This window comes from Triticum dicoccoides, chromosome 4B, assembly GCF_002162155.2.
Source record: "Triticum dicoccoides isolate Atlit2015 ecotype Zavitan chromosome 4B, WEW_v2.0, whole genome shotgun sequence".
NCBI lineage: Eukaryota > Viridiplantae > Streptophyta > Magnoliopsida > Poales > Poaceae > Triticum > Triticum dicoccoides.
The window spans coordinates 28815951-28826591 of NC_041387.1; the positions used below are offsets into that span (position 1 = coordinate 28815951).

Consider the following 10641-nt stretch of genomic DNA (forward strand, 5'->3'; position numbering starts at 1 on the left):
GCCACTACTTCCATTGGTTCCAGAGGAGAGGACAATTCGATTCTGGTCTATGGCTTCTCGTATTTCTGTTTGCTGATTAGATCATGTAGGAATTATCCTGTATCGTCGTTGCCCTTGCTAATTGATAGCTAGATCCCATTTTCCCCCCCTTTGACTATCAGTCACCTCAGATGTATCAGGTCGTGGTTCCTTTGTGGAGAAGTGGAATTTCTTGGATTATGTTTCGTGTTAAGACCGACTCAACTTGTCGAAATGCACGCTGCCTTGCTCACTTGAGCTCGACAACTTATTGGGGTTATGCTGTAAGTTTGTCGTGTGTAACTTAGAACTTGTCGCTCACTCGCCTCGCGCAACTGCGGCGTTGGACCGGGGTTCAGGTAACACGGCCCAATCCGCATCATCACCAAGAAAAAGGAGGCTTCATTCATCGTTTGGCAATTAGAGAGCGAGCATCAGTCTATACAAAAGTGGGCCGTGTGGAACGCGTGCAAAGTTAACAAACGTGGGTGCTGGGTGGATTCGCTCCCTGTTATAGCACAAAGTTTTTTTTTTCTTTTTTTTTTGTGGGTAGCACAAAGGCTTCTTGTCCCTGGTGGTCCTGTGATAAGCATTTCAGTGAACTTCTCCATCACTAGGGAGTGAAGCTTATCCCTGTCACTCACAGTTTTGCTGCTCGCCCCCGGTGCCGGACCCGGAATATGCCCGTTCCGTTCGTAAAGGAAATTCCAATGTGCGCTACCAGGTTCCTACATGGAGACCACTGCCCACTGGGTTAAAGCTCCAACATGGAGCTAAATATGTTTCCTAGTAGACGAGAATTAACCCCTTCTCTGTGCCGAGTGCCGACCACATTCTGTGCTGTTGTTATTCCACGCTGATCCATGTAAGGTGCTGCCTTACATGGAGCCATACAAACGACACAACCGCTCTCCAACAGTCCAACTTGGCATCCATTTCGCTTTCTTGCTCCCTCCCGCTCCTTAACCACAGAGCCGGACGATCCTATTTCATGACAGCCAAAACAACAAGTCGAAACCATCACCAATCCGCACGAACGATTTCAGGGAGTGCGATGCATGGCGGGCAGCAAAAGTGCGCGGGTAGAAGAATCGGCCATGTAGGAGCGCGCCTTTCCCCTTCACTAGAGCGCCTTTGGCCGAGGGCGATGCGGAGAATCCTTCGTGCTGTCCATTTCACATGCTGGCTAGTGGAGGGAGGAATAACCGTTTGCTTTTCTCGTTCTAGACTACTAATAGTAGCCAGCAAAGAAACTGGATGATGCGGGGTGTTTTTTCCGGTGCCTAATGTGAGCCGTGCAAGTGCAACGACGTGAGCCTCCATAATTTTATTTATGTCGCGGACAAAAGACCAAAGTGAAATACAAAAGATGAAGGGGGAGAATGTTTTCTTCGTCAGGTCTGAGATAAGACCGCATCTCCGTCGGGGGAATCGGCTGTAGGAGCCGACGGGAGTGCCGAACATCGCCATGGAAAGGCATTGACGACATCAGTAGAATTTGCTGCTGATTCTTCTTTTGGTAAAGAAAACATAACCGCAAAGCAGACGACCGCGTCGCGTACGTACATACTTCATTTTTTCTCAACATTTTGACAAGTCTATTTCCTTTTCTACTTATATTGTTATATATAATCAGCTGGCAAAGCAAAGGTGACTCCATGCAACTTCCAAACGGAGCACTATATTGTAGTATTCGTATAAGCAGGCACATACCTGAAATGCATAAATAAAACATTGTGAAAACACTCATATTAACTTCCGGAATATTTTTTTTTCTTGGAATAAATAGTAAGGTGCAGGCAGCATACTAATGGCAAAGCTAAAGCGAACTTTGGCAAGGTGAGAGAAAAGTATTGGGTTCTTCTTTTCCACGTCGTGATGCACCACGATTATTGCGTTAATTTTTCCGTGTAAACAATCTCGAGCTCTTGTCGCTGCTAGGCTACATAGTGCCCTTGCCTTTCCCCTCGCTACATTATTTCATATCATATGTTGCCGCATAACCAATGGGAGTGAGGCCTTTGAAATTCTCTACGACGTCATTAGCTAGTCTAACACTACTTTACAATCACGAGTAGGTCAACATCATCACTCTAATCAAGCCGGGCAAGTTCGTTGCTTGTTTTCTTTCCTTTAGGATAATCGTCTCCCTAAGCGAGCAGATAAGAGCAAGCTAGGGAGTACGTACCTTAATTCTTACGCAATTGCGTCCATTAGCCACGCGTCTCTTTCACACTCACTTTGTTTATGCAGTTGACTTCCACAAGAGCTTTTTGAATGCATGGCATAGATATCTGTCTCATTGTCTCATAGAGCCATAGTGTACACTTTTTTATCACACATTGTAGTAGAGTAGTGTATATATGATGTAGGCCGTCCATAGAGGCATAGAGTATTAGTACTAGTAGACAAACTAATATGCAATGCATCTGCCTATCTGAGACCACAGGTGAAGAACACTCTCCACTCAACTCCTCATACTGCTATACAGTACGTGTGGAGAATAAACTTTGACCTCGTGATCATGAGTGGCGTGCACTTTCGTGCAAAAACATATTTAAGCACTAATTTAAGCTGACGAATATGGTCAGCCATGCATGCCTATGGACCATCGGCTAGCTTAGCTTAGGTTGGTGTGGGTCTGAGTGTGAGTAATCATACTGGGCGGCAATTAACTAGTCCCTAACGTACCTATGACATCAGATTACTTGATTCGATCGTCCGCAATGGATTCTGTCTCTGTGCATGCGTCGATCGATAACGTCCATACATTCATGGACTTCATTTCAGTTCCAACTCAACCGTCTTATATGGATAATATATTCGCCATGCAGTAGAACAGCACCCTATTCTGTAGCCTCGCGAGAAATTTCTTAATTATACTCATATAATAAATTAGAAAAAGGAACACCCTAGCTGCATGTCTTCATAGACCATCAGCCTATGCACATACAAATTCGTAGGGAAAGCCGGCCATGTCGAACCTAACTTAAGATGCCATGTAGAAGAGTCAGAGGAGCCGTTTCAGTTCGGCTCGTTTCACAGAAATGGAAAAGATATGTGGAGTGGGCGAAGGAGGACATAGAAAAGAAGACACCGTCCGTGCGTGCGTTCTTTTTAATCACCTGGAACACCAAAAGGCCCGCACCGCCCAATAGGAACTGCACACGTTGACATTGCCATGTTATTTTTTTCCGGAGCGAAAGAGGGGCCACCATTGACCTTGGCACATGCATAACCAGCCCACCACTTCCATTCCATGTGCTCCAGCAAAAGCTACTCCATTCACACATGCATTATTAACCGCTGCATGCATGCGGCACGAACCGGCCGGGCGGGCAAAGCTAGAAAAGCGCAGCCGAACATTGCAGCAACGGGAAAGTGGCAAGGGATCGCCGCCGGCGTGGAGCAGCGGCATTGCGACAACTCACGCCCGTGGTGGTACAAGGCGGCGCCACCACTAGCTGTATTCGCATCGGTCGACGTCGTTTCGGCCGGATGCGCATCGGTTCTCGCTACGCCCCATGCAGATCTCCCGCGTACGACCTATGATCTGCCATGTACGACTGTACCGCTGTACGCGCTCCTCCGTCGATCTTTTCCGCCCATCTTTCCCTTTACATCTTTTGTTGGTGATCGCTCGGAATGATTTGGTTCGTGGGCGGTGCGCTGCGTTTTTCGCCTTTTGTCAGATCGAAAGCTTCTTGTAATCTTGTCCATGGAGACAGAGATGTGATGTGAAGGCAGAGGAGCATAGCCGTATACGTGCGTCCAGTACGAGCCGTCCGCTGGGTGTCGAAGGAACAACATTCCTAGACCGGTGAAGCGCACAGGTAGGTATCACGTCAAAAATGAAAGAAAGGTAAAGTTCACAGGTGGTGCACGGACCGATGACATCAGGTGGAACAACATTGGTACAATGAATATCTCTCAGAGGTCATTTCAAAATAATAAAAAACTCTCAGAGGAAAAAAGAAAGACATTACAGCGAATAAGGTGCGGGCATATTTTAGAATTTAACTTTGATCATCAATTTTAACCAACCAAATGTGAGTTATGCACGTGCGACCAAAGTTATTACCACTGAATTCATATTCGGAAAAAGTTTCCGGTGATATAATTTTGAAGCCACATAACTTGTGGTCTGTTGGTTAATAAAGTGATTGTCAAAGTTATACCTCCAAATGCGTTCATGTCTTGTTCACTGGAATGATGAGAGTAGTAAGCAAAATCCATTGGGGCGTTCATATTTTATTAACTGTCGTTTTTATAGTTCATTTCTGTTTGGGATCTTGTCTCATTAGTAGACACGGATCAGCATATTTAAGAGTTTTGACCATTTGCACCACTTTTTTACATCCAAATTCTGATACGTTCCATATTTAACCTTTTTAGTGGATCTTAGGCATACTTGGTCAAACGTGTAAGGTACATGCATGATTCAGTCGGTCGAGGGCGCTGACCAAATGGTTGTATCTCTGTATGTTCAATGAACATACACTACTAGTACAGTACCTCCTTAAAGACAAGCGTGTATGTTCCCTGCAATTTGTTCAACGGATATGGTGCTTCGGTGCAGGGCTACCGGCCTCCATGCTCCGCCTGGTTGGCCCTTTGATTGGTTCAGCCTCATATCCTCTAAAACGGCCGGCGGCCGTCACGGCCTGAGCCTGGTTGCAGTTTGCAGAGCTGGCGCCGCAAGTTGCCAATGAAACAGCTGACGGAAATTCACTAACATATCACGTGAAGACGACGTCTTCAGTCATCTAATTTGTACAAGTTGGACATTGGGTAATTGGCACCTTGTCCACTCGAATAATTCAGTACGTATATGAGGTCCATTCCATGTCTTTTCGTTGAGCAAGATGCGTATTTCTCCATCATTGCATTCTCTCGTCTGTGGCGGCCAAATTAGTGTTTTGACCTTTTTGTGAAAGTTGGGCTAGATCTGACCCTTTTTCTATCGCCGGGTCGATGGCGGTAGGATATAACTGCCTACCGCCGAGGCCCATGACGCTAGGGGTGACGACGGAGATAGACGGTTGTAGGTCGTTGCTAACGTGGATGAAGAGCCTACCGCCAGACACGATGGCGGAAGGTTGTTATACCCTACCGCCCCACGTGGCTTATAACTGTTTGAACCCTATCGCCGAGGTCGATGGCGGTAGGGTATAACAACCTACCGTCGGGAGCCTCGGTGGTAGGGTTGACGGCAGAGGCGACAAGCGTTTAGCTGCGCTGACGTGGATAAATTTCCTACCGCCATCAACCTCGGCGGTAGGAAAAAGGGCCAGATCCTAAAATTAATCAAACTAGGGCGCAGAAGGGTCAAACAAATATATCTGCTATGTGCTCTCGTCATGAAAATTCATCATCGAACAAACAAATATATAATGAATTTTCACTACTTTTGTTATTTAGTACTATATAGTGATTTAAACGCTTTTATATTTTTTACGGTGGGAATAATAGATTTAATTTCCAAGGGTAAATTAGACTTGCATTCTTGTTGGCATGAACGTCGGCAGTCGGCAGCAACTAGACACTCGATTGGTGTAGCGACTTGCCGACCTGTGCGCAAGCTCGTTCTGACGGCGGTACTAGTCGATCGGCGGTCTAGAGACGAGACATCGATGTAATTTTTATTATTCCAGCTTACGATGTTTCGTATTATTGGTGAACTTTTACAATAATAGGTCTGCATTTTGGGGGGAAATGTGCACGCATCGAGTAATGCATGAGGTAGGCGGCAAAATCAACGTCATGTGCATCTATCCGTGCCGCACGATCGATCGCTGTAGGGCTGCCCGAAGTGGCAGGCCGAACTATACTAGTTCGCGCATCCCCTATGTCTCGCTCTGCCTGAAAGCACGTCGATTATTCGGCACGCACGCACGCCGTCACGATCTTCTCACGGATAAAACGGAAACGGAAGCCGGCGGCACGACCCCATCATTGCACATGATGCGCAGCGTATGTATGAAAATGGCAAGCCGATGGTAGAATCCGTTATACAGCCAACAATCTGTTAATTCATTGAATAATTACTCAAATCACACTGGAAATACATCACGAGTGCAGTGAAGTAGTACGGTCACGCCGGCCGGAGGCACTGCATGCACCGGGACCAAACGGCGACCCGACCGATCGATCGATCGATCGGGGGAAAATGAGCGACACATGGGCGGCATGTGTCACAAAAAGCCCGGCATGCATGCAGCCAGCAGCCACTGTGGCCACGGATTAAGGTTGTTATTATCCATCCCATTGGCTAGGCTAACTATCTGGGATTAGTTTAAGCCCAGCAACCCAACTATCGCATTAGCAGCAGTGCAAGTGCAAATGCAAATGCTGGACATGTTTCGTCGGGCGAGCGCACGTGCGATTGATTAGGAGGTGGCAATGCAGTACTGCTCCAGGATGAAGAGCGGCTTCTGCCGCAGCTGCCGGCACCGGCGCACGCTCTGCAGCAGGTCGTGCTTGTCGCCCCTCCGCGACGTGAACAGGAGGAGCTGCTGCGGCTTCCTGTCGGCGGCGGCCAGGGCCGAGGCCGACGACGGGTGGTGCTGTCCGCCGCACTCGTCGTCCTCCTCCTCGTCGTCGCTGTCGTCGCCGTCGACGGGGGTGCGCGGCGCGCCGGTCTCGGTCGACGCCACCGCGACCGCGGCCGCGAGCGTCGTCGTGGAGGAGGGCACCCGGCGCAGCGCTGGGGTTTCGTCGCGCGCGGACGGCTCGGGGTGCGGCGCGTCGGCGTGGCACCGCGCTTCCTCGGAGGTGAAGGTGAAGGGCGTGCTGCCGACGAACTTGTTGATCACGAGCGTCGACCGGTGCACCTTGGCGGCGGCGGGCGCCTGCGGCTGCGAGCTGACCTTCACCTCCACCATGGTTCCTCTGTCCACCACCTCCACCTCCTCCTCGTCTTCCTCGGCCTCCTCCTCCACCTGCATGGCCACCTCTTGCTCTGGCTCGCACTTGTCCTCCACCACCGGGAAGAAGGACGCCTCGGCCGGCGCGGTGCTCTTGCCCGCCGCGCTCTGGCCACGAGCAGAGCACTCGATGAAGGAGAGGCGGAGGCGGCCGCCCTGGCGGTTCGCCTGGAGGTACCCGCGCGGCCTCACCACCACCGCCTCGACGACGAGGCGGCCGTCCTGGCGGCGCGAGCACATCTTCAAACACGGCCCGTCGCGGCTCGACATGGACGGCAGCGGCGGCGGGAACGAGCGGCGCGGCGACCGTCTCCCGCCCGAGGAGTGGTAGTTCACCGCCACGAGCCCGTCTCCCGGGTAGCAGCTTTCTCGCGCGGCACTGCTCTCCCAGAAGGACTCCTCTGCCTCGACGGGCGCCGTCGGCATCGGCGAGCCACCAAAGAAGCAGTCCATGTCGACGGCGTCGAGAGACGCGGTGAAGTCGCCGGAGCCGGTCTCGCAGCCGAGGCTCTCGGTGCAGATCTCGAGGCTCTTCTGGCTCATCGAGCGGCGCACGCGCGGGCTGACGTACGGCTTCTTGGCGGCGGCGGCCACCTTGCTCTCGACCACGTCGGCCTGGATGGCATTCCATATGTCGACCTGCGCAGGCCGGTCGTCGGCCACCGCCGCGGCCGGCTTGTACGGCTCAGCCGGGCGCAGCCAGGCGGGGGTCTCGAACGCCGGCACGGCCGGGCCACGGCACACGGCCACCGACATCTTGGCCTTGCGTGGGAAGACGTGAAGTGGCGGCGGTAGCGAAAGGCTGCTCCCTGTGGAGAAGCAAGATCAGAAAAGAGGTGAGCAAGAGATGAACGGCTTGCGGTGCATGCATTTCTCGACTTAAAAAAAACATGCAAGGGCCAGAAGAGCAGGCGCTGTGGCAGCTTTCTTACCTCAAGGAACGTCAATAGAGAAGGCGTAGAAAAAACTTGTTTTCTGAGAGTTGGGAGGTGTTGTTTCGGGAGGCGATCACTGGCTGGTCTTCTTGTTTTTGACACAAGACAGAAGCTGCTCTGTTGCTGGCATGTATGATTTGGTTTGCTGAGCTCCGAGGGCTATTTGTAGGCGGGGGAAAGGGGAGGAGAATGGGTGGCATTGGCCGTCCAAGGCCAAAGGAGAGGGGGGCCATGCTCCCGCACTACTTGCCTCCGCCACCATGCTTTGTTTTCCTTCACCTTTTTCGCAAGTTACACTTTGGCATTCTCTTTTGCTAAAATTCATTTTGTTATTTCTTATTGCAGTTTAGGTGCACGTCAGTCGCCTGAATTTGAAAGAGGATCCGTCGATTCTATGGGAAGGAAGCAACAGCCAAAATAAAAAGCACCACCACACCATGTTTTGTTTCAGTGTGCTCTCAAAATACGACAGAGCAATAGATGTTAGCTACTACCACCACACACTTTTCTATTTCATATTCCCCTTTTTGAATACTGATGTACTAGTCATCTCAAAGTAAAAATTACCAAGGTCTAGAAAAAAGACTACCTATCCATGATACACAAATTTTGGCTGTTGTTTTTCTACTGCATTTTAGTACAAGAATGATGCATTAATAATACAATGATTTTTATAATAAGAAGTCTAGGAATGATATTTTGAAAACGCCGCTAGAATTCTCTTGGTTTATAACATTTTTCTAAAAGAAGGATAAACCCCGGCATCTGCATCATTATGATGCACACAATGCATTTGCATACTAGAATTCCTTGTTGCTTTGCATGGTTTGAAACGGAAGATTTTTTTTCCATCAACTGCTTATTCGATCACCAGGCAGATGGTTAATTGGTTGGAAAGTAAAACATGTAGCCTATAGGGGTAGAATATAAACTTTTCCATGATGAGAAAATGAACTGTTTAATATGTGCTCCGTTGGAGTTGGAATATTCTCAATGCCCCAATTGTGTTTTCTTTATCATAAAACTTTCTCTTGTTCTTACATAGTGCTTTAGGTAAATATGACATGGCGAGATTCCAATTTGTTTGCATCTCCATACAAGAACAGAATTTTCTTTCGTCATTGTTGGGTTTGAAATGACAATCACCCACATTCACTACAAGTCCTTACTAGAGTGGAGAAAGAATGGATGAAATAAAATTATATCTCCTTTTGGTTCTTTTCATACGTGTCTTTCATCGGCATGAATGATATTTATATGTTTGTACACATCTTCTATTATGTCACCCTTCTTGCTCATTAAGTGGAATGGAGATGCCATTCCTAGGCTCATAGATTTGTCGGATGGTGCATGTGTCTTCTCAATGTTTTGTTACTCAATTTATTAATAATTCTTATTTGAAATGTACCAAAAACAAATTAGCGGAGAAACCCGTACAAAACTCAAAGTTGTGTGCATGTAATACTCTTGTTTTTTAGTACTCTCTGTACTACAAAGAAGTACAGGTCACCTTGAAACTTTATTGCTCACGTGCTAACTTTGAGGGTGTATAACTTAAGACAAAAATTAGACTCCCTCCATTACTTTATATAAAGTTTTTTTTATTAAAAATAACATTGACCTAATTTAAAGAAAAAAACTATCAAAAGCAACAATACTAATTAAAAATAAAAATAAATTTAATTATGGATCTAGTTATATTCAACTAGTATGATTTTTTTTCCATAAACTTGGTCAAAGATAGAAAAAATGACTTATAAAATAATACACCTTAGAAAAAGAATAGAGGGGGGGGTTAGAATTTTGCCCATATTACAAAAATTAGGCCATATTTACCTTGTAGCTATGAACTTGTGACTTTTTTAAAAAAAATTGATTTTTTTTTCTCGAACCAAAAAATGAATCCCACATGTTAAGATGACATGACAATCGACTTGAGATAATATGAAATGTATTCACTAGAGGCATCGGGCAATATCCTACATGGCATGGGAGCACTGTGTCATGGCAAACTACACCTATTTGCCATATATTTTCACATAATTCGGTGCAATTTGATGAATTGGGAGAGACCCGTGACAATTTTGCCCCCCCCCCAATGCACATACATGGTTGGGTTGCCCCGTTAGCTACCATGCAATCTTAACAAGCGTCGAGTTTGGTAGTAAATAATAAAATAGGGTAAAATATGTCATGTGGTCAGAACTAAGTGTGGAATTTAACAAGATAGATGAAATATAGTAAAATTTACCCCAAAGTCACAATCAAAAAGTAAATGGGTGAAAAATACTGGAAGCTAGAATAACAATTGGAATATGAAACCCTAAACGAAATTGCATGGTCTACATGCGTAGATGAATTTCAAAGCAAATTAAGTAGTTGGTCGTGTTCTTGGTTGTCTATGATTCATTCTTCCTCACTAAACTTCCACGTGTGCCCTTGATGGAAGAGTTTCTTTTTAGATATCCAAAATTTAGCCTCTATGGCTCATACCTTTACTCGTTTTGTTTCGCTAGAAAATGGACGGATTGAAGACAATTGATGTCAAACTAAACTTACCAGCCATACATCCAAGCTAACTACTTTGGCAGCCATCCTTCTAACTAATAGCTCATATGGATAATCTTCCACACCCTCTTTACCGGTCTTTGAGCCAAGATTATAGCCATCATCGATAACAGTTGGACACCCCCCTATCATCGTCCAGAACCCTCAGACATCTACTATGTATAGCTCGTGCTCATGCACCCTTGTATCTTTGG

General features: G+C 47.2%; 1 protein-coding gene across 1 annotated transcript; it reads right to left on the reverse strand.

Annotated features, from left to right (window-relative positions):
* Window positions 1-6030: 6030 nt before the first annotated feature.
* On the reverse strand, window positions 6031-8005 carry LOC119294778 (protein FAF-like, chloroplastic). The gene is made up of 2 exons (XM_037573042.1): window positions 7877-8005; window positions 6031-7753 (listed from the first exon to the last, which is right to left on the reverse strand). The coding sequence occupies exon 2, from the start codon at window positions 7698-7700 to the stop codon at window positions 6408-6410; it is 1293 nt and encodes a 430-aa protein (XP_037428939.1). The 5' UTR covers window positions 7701-7753; window positions 7877-8005; the 3' UTR covers window positions 6031-6407.
* Between the last annotated feature and the right edge of the window lie 2636 nt (window positions 8006-10641).